This window comes from Lissotriton vulgaris, chromosome 5 (assembly GCF_964263255.1).
Source record: "Lissotriton vulgaris chromosome 5, aLisVul1.2, whole genome shotgun sequence".
Taxonomy (NCBI): domain Eukaryota; kingdom Metazoa; phylum Chordata; class Amphibia; order Caudata; family Salamandridae; genus Lissotriton; species Lissotriton vulgaris.
In genome coordinates, this window is record NC_141693.1 from 1,011,834,916 (window position 1) to 1,011,855,903 (window position 20,988).

At 43.7% G+C, this 20,988-nt stretch overlaps 1 protein-coding gene across 1 annotated transcript in view; it reads left to right on the forward strand.

Annotated features, from left to right (window-relative positions):
• The window catches only part of RRP12 (ribosomal RNA processing 12 homolog), a 438,408-nt gene that overhangs the window by 102,429 nt on the left and 314,991 nt on the right, over positions 1-20,988 (forward strand). The window contains exons 11-13 of the mRNA XM_086922631.1: positions 13,594-13,705; positions 14,449-14,549; positions 15,421-15,535. Coding sequence (XP_086778757.1) covers positions 13,594-13,705; positions 14,449-14,549; positions 15,421-15,535 — 328 coding nt within the window. The remainder of the gene's footprint in view (positions 1-13,593; positions 13,706-14,448; positions 14,550-15,420; positions 15,536-20,988) is intronic.

Here is a 20,988-nt window from a genome sequence, read left to right on the forward strand (position 1 = left end):
GACCCCTGTTTCTCCCCCTTTGCTCCTGTTGTGTATGTGCTCATTGACTACTACCCAACACTCCCTGTAGCGCCCCTAAATACAGTATTCAGGTGCCACCCTTGATGCAAGGACCTCAGATTCGACAGACGAGGAGGAGTGGACAAAGAAGATTGCTTATATGATAACAGAGGAGCAGCGACAGACTTGGTGCCAACCCGGCTGGCCTGCCTGCTGCACCCAACCCTCATGGAGAAACGGACTACTCAGGTGGCTGTGCAGACTCCAAGAAACCCAGAGGGCTGCAATTGCTTCATAAATCACCAGACCAGAAAACGCCTTTGGAGTAAAGGAGGTACTAAAGAAGCAAGGTCCAGTTCACTGTTCTGCTTCTTACCAGGACAACCTACGCTGCAGCCACCCAGGAAGAAGTTAAATGTTTTGCCCTTTTTGGTCACAACAGCCCCAAGGGTATTAATCAGGCGCCTTGTGGTGGCCTCAGTGCATCTGCGCTGAAGTACCGTTCACTTGTTTCTTTTATTTTATTTTTTTTTTTAAACCGTTCACTTGTTTCGATATCTGGGGAACTGGTTGATAAAGAGCAGCAGCCATCAGCAATTCCCAACATATGCTGCAGCAGCTGGTAACACTTGTTCATTGTTAAAGAGTCCCAGTCAGTACAAAAAAAGTCTCATCTTTGTGTTCAGTAAATGCAGCCCTTTTTAGGGACAGTTTTGAACTCTGACCAGCAAAGCCTATCCCAACCTGGAGAGGGTAATTGCTACTTCCTTTTTATTTCAGATGTCTGTTACTTTGGCAGTGGGAACGCTCATGATATGGTCGGGGATGATGGCTTTGTGTGTCGCCGTAGTGCTGCACAGTCTGCTGCACATGCAGCCTCTAAGAGTATGTCTGTCAGGGCAAGGTCATAAGCGTTGAGTCAATGGAAAAATGTATTGTTGGTAGTACCCATAGCTCTGCACATACACAGATAATGGAGCAACAAGAATTTATTAGTTAGAAAATTACTGGACCCTAAGCCTCAGATGACCATTACCACAGGTGCCTCTTATCTTGGGTGGAGCACATCTGAACATCATGACTGATCAGGGTACCTGAATGCAGGATCAATTAAAGTGTCATATCCACATTCTAGAGCGGACAGCAGCCTATCCGACACTCATTCCATTTTTCCCCTCTCATTCGACTGTTCTGGTAATGACTGACAAAATGACAGCCATGTCCTACATACAAAACAAGGCGTGCACAATTGCCCCAGCTGTCCTAAGTTAGCACAGCTAGCAAAATCGATTGGCATTAGGCCAATCACCACCAGACCCCAGCAGAGAACCTGCTTGGATGGATAACTACTTTGTGGAAACGTTAAGCAGGACACACCAGCAATGTGTCAGTACTTCACAAATGGGGAATGCTCAGTCATTTTTTTGCCATTACAGGAAACTCAGAATACCAACACGTTTCCAACCAGGGATCCTTACCCTGAGTTTGTGTGCAATGCACTATGATGAACTGTTTTGAGATATGTGCTTATGCTTTTCCACCACTACCGCGGGTCTCTTACATAGTGAGGAGTCTAAGACATGCGTTCTTGATGTTTATTTTACCTGCACCAACATGGGCAAGGTAACCTAGGATTTCAGTTCTACTTGAAATGTTGTCCGTTCACAAGAGATGTTGCACATCAGAGTTGGGCCTCTTAACTCCTCATCATGGTCAGCTATGGCATCCAAATTTCAGGAAATGAACCATGTGATTTGTGGCATATGAGGTCTTAGAGTTTGGCTTCTTAGTTACTGGAGAAATGTATGGACATTTTGCAAGTGTTTCATAAACCAGCCACATACATTTGCAAACTGAAACCTTTTTCTTCACTACTGCATACACAGGCCAACAGAACCCCTGAAACCGTTGGTTCAGGTCATAATGTTCTATTTGTTTAGACATTCAAAAGACATGGTTGGCATATACATCCAGAACAGACAACCTAGATAAGTATTCAAAATTCCAGCCATTATTGCTTTCATGGAAGTAGTCATTCCTCCAAAGTAACCATCAGTCCCATAGTGGAACCTTAAAGTAGTCCTCACTAGATTCATGGGTATCTTTTTCAGAGACACTACATTCTTGTGAAATGGGATATCTTTCCTGGAAGGTAGCATTCTTGGTATCAATCATTTCCCTGTGCAGGGTAAGTGAGTTGCAACCTTTAACAGTGGAGGAGACTTTACCCCACGTTCACAAAGATTGACTCCTCTTGAGGAAAAATCCTCGCTTCTGGCACAGGTGGTCTTCCAGTTTCATGTCAAATCACTGATTTACCCATTTTAATTTCACCCCTGAGACCGTGGCTGAAAACATTACACACAGATGTTAAGAGGATATTAATGATTAGACGAAGTTTATGTGCTAAATGAAACTACTCTTTGAGTTAGCTTAAACTCATTTTGGAAACCACATTTCAAAATCTTGTCTTCCAAGATAAATAGTAAAATGCATCCGAGACTGTATGTAAAATCTAAATGCAATCTTCATTCTGTGCCCAAAACATATTCTACTACAAAGAAAGGAACTGCAATATCTTTTCTAGGCAGCTTAGCTTACTGTTAGCAGACATATTGTGTGGACATTCAAGCCCAGTTGGAAGCACACGTTGGGAAAACATTTCTTTGTTAAAAAGAAAATATCTGCCTTGCTTGCTCTCTGGCCACCAAATTTAGTGAGAGTAAATTGCTTTATAATCTAGGAAGAGCTTGTGATCGATTTACAGCAGCACATGCTACAAACAGAAAATGTTATCCTATATCTATCGGTTTGGGGACACTCCCTAACGACGACTCCGTAACACAGGCCGAACAACGACTTGCCCAAATCTCGACTTAGCCTGAATCATGCATGTGCATGGTTCAGGCGAAGACGGTCTAGTGATCTGGATGGGCAGTCGTGGGAGCGTCGGAGGAACAGGAGAGGTAAGAAGGGTTCGGGGTTGGGTTGGGTGTTAGTGTTCGAGGCATATGGGCTGCAGATGGTACATTATGAATAGATCGCCATCTGGTGTTGGGCTCGGATGATTGCACTTTGTTTTTCTCTTGGAGAGTCTTTTGTAGCTTGGTGACCCCTCCTTTGGTTGGTAGTGCGCATGGGCATCGGCTCCATCCTTAGATTGTTTTTTTCCGCCATCGGGTTCGGATGAGGATTGAGACGCTCCAGATCGACTTCGGAAAGAAGTGACTTGTCGGCGCGTATTCCCTTTCCAATTCGACGGTATTGTTATCGAACGCGATTTCATTTCCATTCCGACGCGTTTCGACTCCAACATCGAAGAAAAACTTTGATCTACGTCGACGAACAGGAGGCCGTTCTCGACGTGGTCAAGCCCGGAGTCCATGGAAAGGACTCCATTTAAGAAATGTCCAACGTGTGGTGATAAGTTCCCACACAAGGACCTACACGAGGTGTGCAACCTCTGCCTATCACCTGAACACGAATCCAGGGACTGCGAAGCCTGCGCAGCATTCTCCTCCAAGTCGACGATTAGAAACCGTCGAGCTCGAAGACACGAGGTTTCCAGAATGCAGTCGGAGGCGATCCCGGAGCTGTTCGAAGACCAGCACCTCGATGAAGAAGAGGATCATGAAGATCAGTCTGGGTCGGAAGGGGACGAGTCGGATGTCGAAGAACTCGACGTGCAACAAACCGTGAGTGACGATGTCCCCTTACCAAAAAACCGACCCCGTGTGGTAACGACCCCGCCTTCGAGCCCGGTCAAACCGCAGAAAAAAGTTTCCGACGCCCCGCCTTCGGGCCCGGCAACGAAACCTAAACCGAAACTCTCGGTCTCCCACCATGTCGGATCCGAGAAGCGGTCGACATCGACTTCGACGCCGAAGCTTCATGCAAGGGAAAGCTCGGCATCGAAACATTCCATGTCGAAACAGAAACATGATTCGACGACGAAGACTCACTCGACACCGAAAAAATCGGAATCGAGCAAACACTCGGTGCCGAAAACACCGAACATTGACGATCGAAAACAAAGGCACCTTTCGGAACCAAAGGCTTCGGTACCGACACAGGAGCAGCAAACAGATCCCAAACAAAAGATTTTGTTTATCGATCCACAAACTGGCAAAGTAGTGACGAAGAAGAGGAAGAATGAACAGCTAGTAGACCAAGCTCTTCCTTCTAAAAAGAGAACACTGGGGACAAATACAACTCCTCCTACTTCTCCTCAACCTAAAGTCACACCCTCTTCTCCTATTCCTCACAATATGCCAAATATTCATTCACCTTCTACACCAAGACCATCTACACCTCAGTCAGATGTAGACAGTGATACAGGGGAGGGAGAACCTCAAGGGGATGATGACACTATCCCAGATGAGGATGACCCATGGGAAAATTATGACGCAGGGTCAGATGATGACAACGACCCCGAGTTATATCCCTCAAAGCCTTCACCACCTGATGATAACACAGGGTTTGTACAGCTCATTAATAGGGCAGCAAAATATCATAAGGTAGATCTACATACAGAACCTCAGGTAGAGGATTTCCTATTAGAGACACTACCTACTGCACAAAGAACATCAGGTACTCTACCTATGCTGAAGGGTCTTCTCAGTCACACAGCAGAAATATTCAAAGACCCAGTGAGGGCTAGGGTGTTAAACCCAAGAATTGATAAAAAATATAAGGCGACTCCAAAGGATCCAATATTTATCGAAGGGCAGGTACCTCTGGACTCGCTTGTAGTTTCAAACGCTCGCAAGAGAGCGAACTCATTATCTACAGGAGAGGCCCCTCCACCTGATAAAGAGTCAAAATTAATAGATGCATCAGGCAAAAGAGTAGCATCACAAGCGGCAAATAGCTGGCGTATAGCCAATACACAAGCGCTACTTGCACGTTATGACAGGGCACGTTATGATGAATTAGAAAAACTCATCACACATCTCCCCAAAGAACATCAAAGGAGAGCACATCAGCTAATACAGGAAGGAAAGATAATAACTAACACTTCCATTAAGTGCGCCCTAGACGCGGCAGACACTGCAGCAAGATCCATCAACACCAGTGTCATGTTAAGGAGACATGCATGGCTTAGAGTCTCAGGGTTCAAACAAGAAGTACAAACATCCTTATTGAACCAACCCTTTGATCAGAAAACACGTTTTGGCTCAAGCACAGATGAGACCTTAGAAAAGATGAAGAAGGATACAGAAACGTCTAAGTCAATGGGAGCATTACAACAGCCAACACAAAGGGGTTCCTTTCGTAAATCCACCTATAGAGGAGGCTCAAAAAATACAGGAACAAATCAGCAATCCACCTCTTTTACACCTACGTCACCCAAAGGTAATTCAAGAGGTAGTTGCAGAGGTAACAACAACAAGGGTAGAGGCCGCGTAAATAATAACAACCGCAACTCCCCAACCCCAAAACAGTGACTTAATACAACTCCCCCCAGACCACATAACACCGGTCGGGGGACGTCTATCACAGTTCCTATCTGTCTGGGAAAACATCACATCAGACAAGTGGGTGAGACATATTATCCAACATGGTTATTGCCTAGAACTCACAGCTATCCCCCCAAACAGCGTCCAATGAGTCAAGATCATCTGACATTGTTAAAAGAAGAAGTACTATCACTGCTACAAAAGCATGCCATTGAGAAGGTTCCAAAACATCAACAAGGGACAGGAGTATACTCTCTATACTTCCTAATCCCCAAAAAAGATGGGTCTCTAAGACCAATCTTAGACCTCAGACCTCTCAATGCATACATAAATTCGGAACATTTCCACATGGTCACGCTCCAACAGGCTCTTCCTTTACTGAAGAAAGGGGACTTTCTTTCTACACTGGATCTAAAAGACGCTTACTTTCATATCCCAATTCACAAAGCCCGCAGGAAATACATAAGGTTTGTACTGGAAGGACAACATTATCAATTCAAAGTCCTTCTGTTCAGGGTCACAACGGCACCAAGAGTGTTCACAAAATGCCTAGCTGTGGTGGCAGCACACCTAAGAAGACAACAAATACATGTCTTCCCTTACTTGGACGATTGGTTAATAAAGGCCAAGTCACAAGAAGAATGTCTTCACAACACACAGAAGACCATTCAATTGCTGCACCAACTAGGGTTTACGGTGAACTACAAAAAATCACACCTGCAACCAAACAAAATTCAACAATACCTGGGGGCTACTATAGACACAGAAAGAGCCATAGCATACCCCAATCCAATCAGGATACAGACAATGGTCAGGTTAATACAAAGATTTCAACCACAACACTCACTACCAGCACGAGTGTTTATGCAGCTGTTAGGCATGATGTCCTCCTGCATACTGCTAATACCACATGCCAGACTACAAATGCGTCCACTACAAGAGTGTCTAGCGACACAGTGGAATCAGGCTCAAGGTCAGATTACAGATCTGGTGTTGGTAGACGACCGTACACATCGCTCTCTGAAGTGGTGGAACACAACAAACATTTCCAAGGGACGGTCGTTCCTAGAACCCATTCCACAAGTGATACTAACAGCAGACGCATCGCTCTCCGGATGGGGAGCACATATGGACAAATACACAGTGCAGGGGAAGTGGAGTGTGCAGCAAAAGAAACTGCACATCAACTACTTGGAACTATTAGCAGTATTTCTAGCACTAAAAGCTTTCCAAATGCAAATAACCAACAAGGCAGTCCTGATCAGAACAGACAACATGACTGCAATGTATTATATTCAAAAACAGGTGGGGACACACTCTCTCCAACTATCCAAACTAGCACAGGACATTTGGAGATGGGCCATTCCTCAAAAGATCCATCTGTTAGCAGAACACCTACCAGGAGTTCAAAATCAGATAGCCGACATCCTAAGCAGAGAGTCAGAACAAGTACACGAATGGGAGCTGCACGACCAGATACTGCAGCCATTCTTCCAAAGATGAGGGCAACCAGAGATAGATCTGTTTGCCAATCATCAGAACGCAAAATGCCAAAACTTCGCACCAGGTACCCACACCACCGGTTCCAGGGCAATGCACTACGGATAAATTGGTCCAACAGATTTGCTTACGCTTTTCCCCCTCTCCCACTAATTCCGTTAGTGGTTCGGAAACTGCAACAGCATTCAATGACAATGATACTAGTGGCACCCACGTGGGCAAGACAGCCGTGGTTCACCACGCTACTACAACTCTCACAGGTGCCACATCAAAAGCTAAGATTATTACCCATGCACCTTACAAAGAACCATGGAGAAATAATGCACCCAGATCCCAAACAATTGAACCTAGCGATCTGGCTCCTGAGGTCATAGAGTTTGGATATTTAGATTTACCTCCAGAATGTATGGAAATCATTAAACAAGCAAGACGTCCTACCACCAGAGCATGCTATGCAGCAAAATGGAAGAGGTTTGCTGTACACTGTAATAGTAATCACATCAACCCTCTGGACGCATCCACTAAACAGATCATTTGCTATTTACTACACTTGCAGCAATGTAACTTAGCATATACCTCTATCAGGGTTCATCTCGCAGCTATAGCGGCGTACCTACAAAACAGGCAACATCTTTCCCTATTTAAAGTACCAGCAATTAAAGCTTTCACGGAGGGACTCAAAAGAGTCATTCCACCAAGACGGCCACCTTCCCCAGTCTGGAATCTCAACATAGTACTTACCAGACTAATGGGACCACCATTTGAACCTATGCATAGGTGCGAAATACAATTCCTCACATGGAAGGTGGCCTTCCTCATAGCTATCACGTCACTCAGAAGAGTAAGTGAGTTACAAGGCATCCCAAATCTAAACCTCACACCCGTGAAGCGCTGGACAAAAGACATTTTGTTGTTGAACGCGTTATGTTTGGAGTATGGTTTGAGGGCCCTCAATGGTAGAACAAAAAGTGACCAAGGTGGCAATTGCACATTCGACAATGGGCACAATAAAAGTAGGATTGACTATGTCATCTGTAGCCTGGAGTTGTGGTGTGGAGTGGGCGACATGGAAATTGTGGGGAGAGTAGAAAGCGACCATAACCCCCTCTGTGTATCCCACTCATGGTGGAAGGCTGTACGAACTAACCTAGTCTCAGGTAGTGGGAGTGTACCTGTTATGGCTAATGATTTAAGACGGGTGAGATGGCCATACGTCCTGGCCAACTCGTCCACTATGGAGTCCATTAATATGGAGACAGTCAATGCTATTGATGCCATGGCAAAAGTAGACAAGGTAACACCAGACTCTGCCCAAATAGCTGACATACACGACACATTCTTCTCCTTGATAAAACCGCACTTTACTAAGCCTCCAAAGACTACCAGGAAAGCACCAATTACAATGGCGACCTGGTTCAACAAACAGTGCAGGGTAGCCAGACTGGAGTTGGGCAGAGCTCTCAAAAGCAGGGACAAGGCCTCGATTAGCGCCACCAGGAAACTCTATAAGGATAGTATCCACAAGGCTAAGAAGCGGTGGGATGAGGAGTACTGGGAGGAGTTACTCGAGGCTTCAGGACAAAAGGATTCCAGACTTTTCTGGAAAACTGTGAAATGGGGAAGAGGGGGCGCCCCTAATAATCCCGACAACAATGTCGATGAGGCGTTGTGGGTCGAATATTTTAAACCCCAGTATGCCGAGAGTAGGGATACAATGGCCATTGAACCAATCCCTTTGGTATTCTGTAAGGGGGATTTATTCTCAACTAAGGATGCGGAACTCGTAATTACAAGTTTGCAGGGGGGAAAAGCCCCTGGGCTTGACGGAATCCCCTCAGATATTTTTAAACACGACAAGGTCCAGTGGGCAAAATACGCGACCTTGCTAGGAAACGGCCTAGCGAAAGGGGCAAAAATCCCAAGTATATGGAAAGGGGCAATAATAATACCGATCTTCAAGAAAGGGGATCGGTCACTCCCGGCAAATTATAGACCAATTAGTTTGCTGGCCACCATGCAAAAAGTAGTGGGGAAGATGCTGGTCGACAAACTTATGGCCTGGGTAGACGATAACAATGCTTTATCCCCATTCCAGGCAGGATTCAGACGTGCAACTAGTACGGTCGACCAAATCTTGCGTTTCACCATGCTGCGGTGGGGGACTGTACTCCTGGGCAAAGGCAGCCTTTATGTAGCATTCGTTGATCTAAGGGCTGCCTTTGATCTGGTGCCCAGGTGCACGCTGTGGGAGGTTCTGTCCAAAATAGGGGTCCCACCCGATTTGCTTACGCTGATAATGCGTTTGCATGAAAGTAACTATGCAAAGGTTCAGTGGGGGAGGAATGGGGAAACCACTTCCAACTTTCCAGTCGAGCGGGGGGTCCGGCAGGGATGTGCAATGGCACCCCTGCTGTTCTCCCTGTTCATTAATGGCATTGTAGACAGGATGACGGGTGCAATGGTTGACGCACCCTCGCTAGCGGGCATCAGAGTTCCAATTCTGATGTTCGCTGACGATACTTTGATCGTGTCCAAAACCCCGTCGGGTCTTCAGCGAGCTTTGACCATCTTTGACTCATTCTGTAAAGAACGGGGTCTTGAGGTTAACGTAAACAAAACAAAGTTGATGGCCTTTGGGCAAAAGCGTCAATCTCGACCCAATGTATTTTTGAACAACGTTAAATTAGAGTTGGTAAATGTTTTTACATACCTTGGGGTTGAGATTTCCAGCAAACTTGGATGGTCACGTCACATAGAGAAGGCGGTGTTGAAACATCAACAGATCTCGGGAGCCCTTAGGGTTGAACAAGTAAAATCCAAAACCAGGCCGGTAAAACCTGTTCTGATGGTCTACGACGCCAAAGCCTTGGGCGCAACCCTCTACGCGGCTGAAGTCTGGGGCTTTGAGAGTCTTACCACCCTCCAAAGATCAGAGAACAGGTTTATGAGAGGGATCACCAGCCTACCCCAAAGTACACCACTGATTCCGCTTGGTTTGGATCTAGGTAGAAGATCGCTTAGTGACCGTGCCCGACTGAGGCCAATCCTTTATTGGAGACGCCTATGGACCACAATGGAAATTAGACACTACGCTGAGGGGTTCTTAGCACTAGCCAAATTAGATGTTTTCCATAAAATCACATGGTTAAAAATACTAAGGGACACCCTTGCAGAGCTTGGGCTCTCCAAACTATGGGAAAACCCCCTTGGGGAAGTATTCCCAAGTAAATCCACCATTAAAGAACTATATTGGAATTATGTCGACCAGAAACTTTGGAGGAGCGTATCCTCGGAATCCATGGGGGGCAAATTTTTGGAAATTAAACAAAGACCTTCCTTAGAAAAATATTGGGACAGCATAACTGTCCCATTAGACAGGAAATTATTTTTCCAATTAAGGGCAGGTTCTCTCCCCCTGAGGTGCATGACATCGAGATGGAGAACTAATAGCGACTCATGTTGTCCGTCATGTGGGGCCCCTAAGGAAAGCATCGCACACTTTCTTTTTTTATGCGATGCTTATGTAAATCCAAGAAATTCTTGGCTGGCACCAGTTTGTAGGAACCTCGGTGTCCAAAGTGGTGTTGAGGGGCTGAGAATTATTTGTTCCTCCACTGAAATACCAATTGTAGTTGGAACTGCTAAATATCTGGGGTGGGCTTGGTCCATAAGGAGGAGGGCTCTATCCTCTAATGTGTTATGATTTTTACACTTTCCTATGTACGACTTATCCCTGCAGACAACAACTGGGAGATATATATGAATTTTAAATATGTTAAAAATGCGGCTAATATGTATGGTATCAGCTCCTATTGTATAAACTTAGGAATGGTCCGCAAATTGTAGGTTGCTATATTGTAACATGCATTTAGTTTCCGCATATCATGAAAAAGCTATTTTTAACTCTAACCGATAACAATTTTTATTTTATATATCATGTATTTTTAATTATAAAATTATTGTCATACGATGTTGATGCTTTTAGAAATGTATGCATTTTTATGTGTGTGCTTTTATGAGTGTATAACTCGAATAAAGCTTTTTCTATCTATCTTACAAGCTTTTACGATTCAAGAACCATTCATGCAGTTACACCAAAACAAAGTGGTTCTTAGAACAAACCCAAAATTCTTACCAAAAGTAATTTCTGCATTCCACATCAATCCGTCAGTGGAACTACCAGTCTTCTTTCCAAAACCACAGACGGTAGCGGAAAGGGCCCTACATACATTAGATGTCAGAAGGGCAATAATGTATTATATAGAAAGAACACAAACTTTCAGAAAGACAAAACCGCTATTTGTTGCGTTTTCTCCTACACAAAAGGGCAATCCCATCTCCAAAGCGGGCATTGCCAGATGGATTGTAAAATGCAATCAAATATGCTACTTAAAGGCAAAGAGAACATTAACTGTTCCTCCTAGAGCTCACTCTACACGTAAACTAGGAGCATCTATGGCATTTTTGGGAAACATTCCACTAGATGACATATATGCAAAGCAGCTACCTGGGTTACACCGCACACCTTCACAAAGCACTATTGTGTAGATGTGCACACAACACAACAAGCTAGAGTGGGACAAGCTGTATTAAAGACTTTATTTCAGACACGGGCGACCACCGCTAGGGAGAGAACTGCTGTATAGTCTATTCATAATGTACCATCTGCAGCCCATATGCCTCGAACGGAATATGCTACTTACCAGTATGCATCTGTTCTTGGCATAGAGGGCTGCAGAGTGGCACATGCCCTCCCAGCCTCCCCGGAAAACTGTGTCTGTTCCAACAATATCTTATTTAGATACACTTACATGGGCATTTCTATCTGTATTCTATCATACTACTCCATCTAACCCTACTATGGCAAAACAATCTAAGGATGGAGCCGATGCCGATGCGCACTACCAACCAAAGGAGGAGTCACCAAGCTACAAAAGACTCTCCAAGAGAAAAACAAAGTGCAATCATCCGAGCCCAACACCAGATGGCGATCTATTCATAATGTACCACTCTGCAGCCCTCTATGCCAAGATCAGATGCATACTGGTAAGTAGCATAGTCCTTTTGGGGGGTGGGAGGGGTTTGGGGTAGATTTTAAGGGGTGGGGGTTTGTGTTAGTTTTTTAGGGGGCTTCATATTAGTTTTTAATGGGGTGGGAGGGGTTGGAGTTAGTTATTAGGAGGTTAGGGGGTTGTCTAAGTTTTTAGGGAGTGGGAGGTGGGGGTTATGGGGTAGATTTTAGGGAGTGGGACGAGTTCAGAATCGATTTTAGGGAGTGGTTTACCATGCATTCCTTTATCACGAAAATTTGTGGTAAAAGAATGCGTGGCATAAAAAATGTGGTTGATACTACTTGGTCATAGTACAGACTGCATGGTTTAGGGAGTCGTCGTTGAGGAACTAGTTCCAACATACAACCATCGAATAGTAGCTTGTAGTGATGTAGATTCTTATGAGCCCACTCTCCTCCCTTATGAGAGCTAATGCTTTACAGGTTTATCACTACATTCATTCTACTTTCATTCACAATGCAGCTATACAGTTTTTATTTTCATTCTCCTCTTTACTCCACATATTTCTTTCATCCGCTGGTGTGAAAACACAAACTTAGGTAGAGTCCTTGCCCTGGTACACTGTTGGTTTTTGGAAGGGATCATGAGTTCTATTAAAACCGAAGCTTATGCTTCGGAGAAAAAGATATTGCAAACACCCTCACCCAACATTAGATGGCATGAGTGTGCATATTATGTTGTATACAACAGTAAAAGTTGCAAGCTGATATTTACACAGTAAGCTACATTTTCCATCAGTCATATTTGGCTTGCACTATTAATCCTACGATTGTAAATAATTTTGTTGACTCTGCGGAAGTAATGTAATATAGTGTTTATCTGGTGGCTTCCTGCCAAAAGAAGGCAACAAAAATTAAAGGGTTCTATTTCAGGGAAGCATTCTTTGTTCATTTGTATTCCTAAAGTTTACACTCAAACTGACTTTAAAGGTCTGCTTCTTTGTGTGCATTATATATTTATTTATGAGTTTTATATAGCTCTCCGCAACCCCACAAGACCACTTTAGGGCACTATTCGGCTCACATGTTGAATGTGGGACATGATCCTTTTAGTTAATCTCACTCTCTACCAAAGGGGATGTAAAGACAAGTCTGAATAAGTCAGTTTGAGTTTCCTGAGGTGCGACTAGTTGGGTTTACTATTAAGTCCTGGTTCAGTACTTTCCAGTGCATCACACGTTAGCCTTGCATCCATGTAAGTCCATACAGTTGTTATTTTTCTGTACCAGTTTATTGGTGACCTTTTACTGTGTTTGGCCATGTTATACTATGTACAATGTTTCTCGGGCTTTCCTTTTCACTAGATTTGCACCACCTTGCACTTCTCAAGTTGAGATACGTGCTGCTTTGTACGTACATATGAAAGGTGCTGTGAATTATATCACCTACTTCATTGAATCTCTGCTATTTATTAAAAACAATCATATGCTCTGTTAAGTAGAATGAATAGTGCCAAAGATGTACATGTCCGGCAGGTATTTCTGACGGTAGTACAATACTGCTTGAATAACCTGTTTGAAATTAAAGTGGACCCCATTTAACATTTCTTTTTTTCTCATTAAGTTTGCAGAGTGATATGTGCCTGGGTCACCTGCCTCGTCTTTTTACTACTGCTGTGAACTGCTTCCTTTCGCCTCACACCCAGGTCGTGTCTGCCTCTGCGAAGGCTTTGAAGGTACTAACATTTTAGTCAAATGATTGAAAATAAATACACTCCACCTTTGAAGAAGTCCGGTACAGAAAAAAAAGATCAATAAGGGGGTCAGACCAAAAACCTGGGGGTGACCATACTAAAAGAGGCGTTTCCTTACAAGTGTTTTTAGCATTGATGCGAAGATTGTATCTAAGTAAACTCTCTCCTAGTGAGTCATTTTATAATTAATATAATTCATTATCAGTGGTTTGAAAACTGCTAGAACTACTAGGTCTTTTCTCTGCTCGGCTCAGAGAACGTTTTCGATGGTGTTGGAGGGTGTTTAGGAAATGCTGACACTGTTTAATTGCTCTCTTCTGTGGGTGGAGTCGATCTGTTTGTACAATAAATTAAATATGCTGAATCTATGATATTTTTATGCCCACATTTTGAGAGAACCTATTTTACAGTGCTGTATAAATGTGATCTGATTTAATCTTATATGATTTAACCTTATGTGAGCCCATAAGATGTTTCTGATGTGTGCCCGGCCACAAGAGAGCTTCTTAGAGGACATTTATTCACTTGCACCCTCTTTTGAACTGCTAATTAGTAGTGGAAATAGTTTTTGTACACACGTGGGTAACTGAATTTTCATCTAGTTAAACAAATTTTATGTAAACTGATGAAAGCTAGCTGTAAATTGGAAATTTAACTGGTAGCACAGTGTGCCCCTCATGTTTGAGTACATGGCATAATTGATTTTTACCTTGTTTAATCTGCAGGTTCTGTTAAAGGAATGTGTTGCACCTTGCATTGCTGATATTGGTGTATTCTCCTCGACTCCAAAATCTGGACCTGCTTTTTATATCTGCAAAATGTTCAGGTGAAAAACACTTGGGTTTAGGGGAAGCATGGGCTTGGTAATTTCCTCTTTTTTGGTACCATAAACAGAACATGTTTCAAGTCAGTTGTTTTTAACTTTTATTAGACTTTCCTCTATAACATTCTGGAGTTGTTAGTTACACTTGTGTCATATTTAAGAGTCAAGAAGCTGCTAGATGGACATTTTACCCACATTAGTTTCAGTAGTGTCCGCTCCACATTACTTTATATGCTCAATTCTGACTAGTGCCAAACATAGCACTGCTTGGTTACTGTGGCTGATGTGTATGAGATGCGCTACATCATGTAAGTTGGGGAGTTAGCAAATCAAATTCTTTTCATGAGCTGGCTATTGTACTTTGTCCCTAACGAGAGTGACCACATGAATATCATTGTGGGGATTGTAAGACAAGGTATATTATGGATAGCCAACATTTGGAGTCCTTCCTTTTGTGTTACTCAGTCCCTTTGTCTCCTCTTTTCAAGTTCTCAGTTTTGTTCAAATTGTTCAGTATTTTCTCTATGCTCCTAGGAACTTGTGGCGAACGCAGCATGTCCTAGGGCACTGGACATGAGAGTCTGCGTATCACTTAAAAGGTGTGCTACAGATTATTGGGCTCTATCTTTTAAACCATTAATCTTGTCAGATCAGATATGAAAGAATGCAATGTTGATTGTTGCATCCTACTTTTGTTTTGGGAGGCAATCTCATATTAGTGTGAGGCAGGCTTTAGTCTTGAACGCCCACTATTCTGATTTTTGATGTTACAATTACGCATTCTTATTTGAATATAATTGGCTTTGATTTGTTCACATTTGTATGTACCATATCAAAAGTCATACTCATTCTGCATATATTTTCCGTGTTCTAGAGCTGTTGAAGAAGGCTTGACGTACAAATTCCATGCCTCCTGGGCTTTCATACTTCAGGTACTGGGGGCGTTTTTCGAGGTTGCTGGGAAGCAAGGCCATCCAGTCATGAAAAAGGTAAAATACCACTAATGCTTAGCTTGAATAGTGAGCACGTTCTTTTTCACCCTTCCTTATTCTAAATATGTGCTGTTGCAGTTGTGCACTTCCACTGAGCAAACTGTTGAGTATTGCTGGGCCACATTGCCTTTACCTCTGCAAAGGGCTGCACTGAAGTATTGTGCATCAGACCTTGGAACAAGGAGAGACTTAACTGATTAATCCCTTCTCTTGCAACAAAGCTTGGAGTGCAAAAAATTAACTTGTAACGTTAATTGACAGAGCGAAAGGCCTGTTCAAGTTTGCGTGCAGAGTTTTCAAACGGCAGATGTAAAACAAAATTAGCTAAGCAAGTAAAATGTTTATTTGCTGTTGTTGGAACAATTAACTACAATTTACTTTGAGTTCTGTAGCCTAGGGGTATCTTTGGAAGGTTTGTATAAGGCGCAGCAATCATGTTTATTTTAGATTGAGTGAAGAACCTTAGGTGCGAAAAGATGTCTAACCATTATTCATAGTGTTTGAATGTCACAAATTCAAGAATGACCATCAGATTATATTAATTGAACGGTCAGTAAGAAGATACTTGCGGAGAGGAAAATCCTTCCTTGTTAGTTTTGCCGTTTTAACAATGTTTTTGTGAAAGTTGCACTCGTTTAACCATCTGGAACAGCATTCCTGATTTCATTTGGATTTTGCATGGCATGGAATAATGTGACAATCGACTGCCCAGGTCCAATTTCTATGACCATGGGCTAATAGGGTTATTGTAAATCAAATATTATGAGATCTAAAAGTGCATCTGAAAACCACATTGTGTAGTTCAGTAGTCCCAAATGGCACAAACGGGAAAACAGGCTATTTTGGTAATTATGGTACTGTATTTCTGTGAATAAGAACCCACGTATTTGACAGTGATTGTGATAATCAGGAGATTTGGTGAGAATTATGCCTTCCTTGTTTCTTTTGAAACATTTCCTTTCACAAAGCTATCATATGCTAATTACGACACCAGAGTTTTTGCTGTCAATTACTTTTCCATTAAGCTCGTAGAAACCAAATACTGGCCCCACCAGTTAATTACATTACTGTAGAACTTTATGAACTCAGCTGCTAACATCCTCTGAAATCAGAAACTAAAAGCTAAGGGCCAGATGTATCAAAGGGGTTTGCCCATTCTGTGTCTATGGGGAAATGTGTTGATACATATGGCCCTAAATCATCTTCTTCACATAGGGAGTACAAAAAAATCTGTATTGCCAAATAAGTGTATGGTTCTAATAGAACAACCCTTAGAGAAATCTGCTGCCTCTTGTACCCATCAATGACGTTTGAGTCTGTTGCATCAGCCAATAAACAGGTCGCAAGGAATCCTACAACTCGAATTGACAATAGCCTACTATAATGAGAAGTACCAGAGTCAGAAAATGTACTCCTTAATTTCAAAACTATTATTAACCCATTTGAGTACAGAATAACCACACATTTGCAGGCCTTGCTGGAAATTCTACTTGTCTTTAAAAAGTGCTTCAGCTTACTTCCAGGCCCAATGTCTCCTTGACAAATGCTAACCGTCTTTTGCACACTCCATGCTACTGAAAATGGCTTCCTTTCATTATAGTACAGAATGCCCATCACGGACAACAATACCCCTTCACACTTTTTGACCTCTAGCCCGCGTTTATAGTCCACAACATTCTCCTACACCACCTGTGCACTTCTTCACTGAAGGCCTGAAACCACTAGTCCTAAAGAGTTTGATTCATTTCGTGCAATTGCAAACCGAGAGGAGACCTATTCTTCATCCTCTTACCTCCCCAAGGCACATGATTCCAGTACAGTACTGCAGGACTCCTGCACACATGTACGCCTCTCACCTGCACAGATACTACAGCAGTCTACCTAAACAATAATTAATCAAACAAACAGGACAAGTTCTCTCAATCCCAGATGTCCTCAAATCAATATAGCCTCAGATGAAGAAACTTACATTAAATTAAACAAGTGTCAGACTGAGTTTTTTTACTCCGAGGTTCTTCCCCTCCTGTTTTCGCAAAAAGCTAGACACACACCACCCTGTTCCCACATTCTTCAGAGAAAGTGTTCTCTTTGACAGAAAGTTCTAAAATGTGAGAATAACCTTGGATACTGATCTTAACCTGAAACCTTTGCGCCTAGATGTTGGTGACCTCACAATGTGACTAAGAGCACATGAAATGCTTTTAGGACTATAAAGTTTCTGGAAAATGATCCCCGTTGAAGCCAAGGTCACCATCCTTCTGCTCTGCCTCACATATTATTACCTGAATGGATGTCCCAAACTCTACCTGAGAAGAGGTACACATTACCACTATAAGAAGCTACATAGTGTACCAAAATAAGGCACACTGTGCAGAGAGTCTTAGCAACCCTTATTGATTTACAGAGGCAAAAATGATAACACTAAATGCTCTCATTTGTGTTGGTGTGGGCGAGCAGTTCCAGTGCTTCAGTGCTTAGTTTGCAAAATAATTTATGCCAGGAGGCCACTGCAGCTTGCAGTGCCCATCATCCCTGTCAAAACAACTACTAACCATCTCTCTCGCCTGAAAGTGCAACAGTTCAGATTATTTCAGGTCCACAAAACTAAAGGAGTGGCTGGGGAGGCAAGTAACAATATTTTTTTATGTATATTGTACGCATGTACAACTGTTGTTCTGTTCATCTCTAAATTAGATGAGCAACGCCACCATGTTGCAGACTGTCATAAGGGAAGTGTTGACAATTAAGTGACGGTGCTGAGCACCGGAAACCACCGGCTCAAATTAAGGGCTGGTTTAGGCTTATCAGAGGGTAGTGTTAAGCATTTGTCGTATTCACAGAGGCAGTAAATGAGACACACACAAGAATAAATCTGAGACAAATGTAGAAAAATAATTCATATTTTCATGTAAATCTTGAAGCCCAGAACTTCGTTATCAAGTAAGTACTTTTTAAAAATATATATTTTTTTACAGAGAAGTAAAATGTTAACTTAAATGCGACTTTAAACAGCAATGCTTTCTTAGGGGACAAAATAACATATGTTGAATACAGTTATTTACGGTCGATTTATTGGAGTCTCCTTCTGGACTTAATGCCGTAGGAGGCCAAGGTCCAAAGTACCACCAGCAGTTACTCGTTACCTGCCCTGGGGTTTCTGGGTGCAGAGGTGCTTTTCGGGTTGGTGGAGAGAAGGGGGGGAGGGGCACCGAAAAACAGGCCTTAGAGGAGTACTTGGGGACCAGACAAGGAGCTCCCAACAGAGGGGCTCTGGTCACATGGGTCTTTGGAGCAAGATTCTTGGGAACCTGTGCCGGGGCGCTTGGGTGCAGAGTAAATAGGTTGGCTGGGTTCTGTTCATTAAAGGCCCTCACAGTTGTCGGTCTCGCTGGTTGAGTATGCAGAAATCAGGACAGCTGGGCCACTCTGGAAGTGGGTCTCTGGTGCTGATGCCCCTCGACAGCTGCTCCGTCTCAGTGCTGTCATCCTGACAGGACTTAAACAGGCCTTGGGTTCTACAAGGGGCCCAGTACCATGGGTATTGGTGCTGTGTGGCTCTGGTCTGTCCTGGTGTCCTCGCACTGAGTGGGGGGGACAGATCTGATCTTCGGGAGAACAGGTACATCTTCCTTGGTGGCTGCTGCATTTGGCTGGCAGGGGAGCGTCAACATCGTAAACCGAACTCTGATTCTTTGGTGCCTGCCGATGTCAGGGGTGTGGCTCCTCTACTGGAAGGGAGATTGCTAGCAATTTGCGGAGGGCTGGCAGCCTACTGGGGTTCTTGGTAGAGGCTCAGCTGCAGGCCGAGTCACTTGGTCACGATTGTTGAGACTGGTGCATGCAGGCAGGGTTAGGCGCCAAAAATCCACAGCAGTCTTCAGTTCTCGGTTTCTTGCGGCTCATCTTTGTCCTCTTCTTCTAGATCCGTTGCATTTTTTCCTGGCATCTGGGCTGACGCCTAAATACTCAATTTAAGGGCGTTAAGGGAAGTGACTGGTATTAGCCAATGGGCTACCTACCTTTAGAGTTACTACACCACCTATATGACCACTTATTGTGGGGAGTGGGTATGACCCTGCCCCAGTGAGCCTAATTCCACCAAAATCAAGATGGTGAATTTCTAGTTTTCGCTTTCACATCCGATCGCCCACCATTATTGGTGAAACTAGCCTGATAGAGAGAACACCTCCTTACTAGCTAATTTTTCCACCTGTCATGTAGCCAAATGGGCCTCAGGACAGGGAGTGGCACCCCCCCCCCCAAGTCTTGTGGAAGCTGGGTTCACATGTCAAAGGTGGGAGAGGCCTTTGAAGCCTCCTGCCTGGATATGCTGATTACTTAGCCATCCTGCTTGGAGGAGGTGAACACACCTCTGGCCAGAGCACACATAGTTTCTGCCTTCCGAGAGTGTGGGCTCTCACCTGCTGAGGGTCCCAAACCTGTCTTTGGTGGCAGACCTGTCTACACCAGCCTCCCAGTACACTAGAGTTTGGTGTTTTTCTGAGGGGGTCTATAAGGCAATTGCAGCTTGCATGAGTGTGGGGAGGGGTCCCTTAGGGTGGTGCTATACATTCTGCAGCTCTTTGGGACCTCTTTAGTCTCCCAGTCCGAGGTACCAGGGGTACCATTTGTAAGAAACTGGCTCTATGTATACTACACCAAAATGAGGTATAGTGTGTGTATAGAGTCCAAGTGTCCCCAGAGGTAGGCCGAGGTTAAAGTTGGATAGAACCATACTCTCTAAAGTGGTAGCTTGGTCGAGCAGTAAGGCAGTATCGGAGGACAGTGTTAAGCATTTGAGGTACTACTCATTTGATAAATATTTTTATTTGTATTTTATCATAACTCAACATTAGTCATGTGATTAGCAGTACATATACCTCTACTCCCGCACCCACACTCCCCAAAGTTATACATCTCTGTCACAGTTTGTAACACTCAGTTCCCCCTCGGCGATCAGGTCCCCTATGGTGGAGATGCCTATGTCGTTCCATCTTTGGAAACCTTTCTGTTTATATAGTTCCGTTAACCACTTGCAGTGCCATATTGGTGTCTGCCGGGAGGGTTTCTTCTCCAACCCCATGCGTTTTGTAGCCTTAGTCCATGCAAGTAACGTAATCACAGTCGCTGGGAGGAGCGGTTCCCGTCTAGTACCCCCATAAAGATAGTATAGTAAATTTTTCGATAACATTTTAAGTCTTTCTAGGGCATAAGTGGGATAATCTGCCTGAGCATGTAGCCAATCGGTGCCATGTGTTCCGCCCAGTAGTAGGCTTCCAGGTTAGGGAGTGAGATCCCCCCACTGTATTGGTGTCTCTGGAGAGTAGTCAATGCTACTCTAGGCTGCTTACCCAACCAGAGAAAAGCCCTCAGATCCGAATGAATATCAACGTTGTCGGAAGCGGATAGTATTCCTTCTGTAGGGCATATAAATACTTGGGTAGGATAAT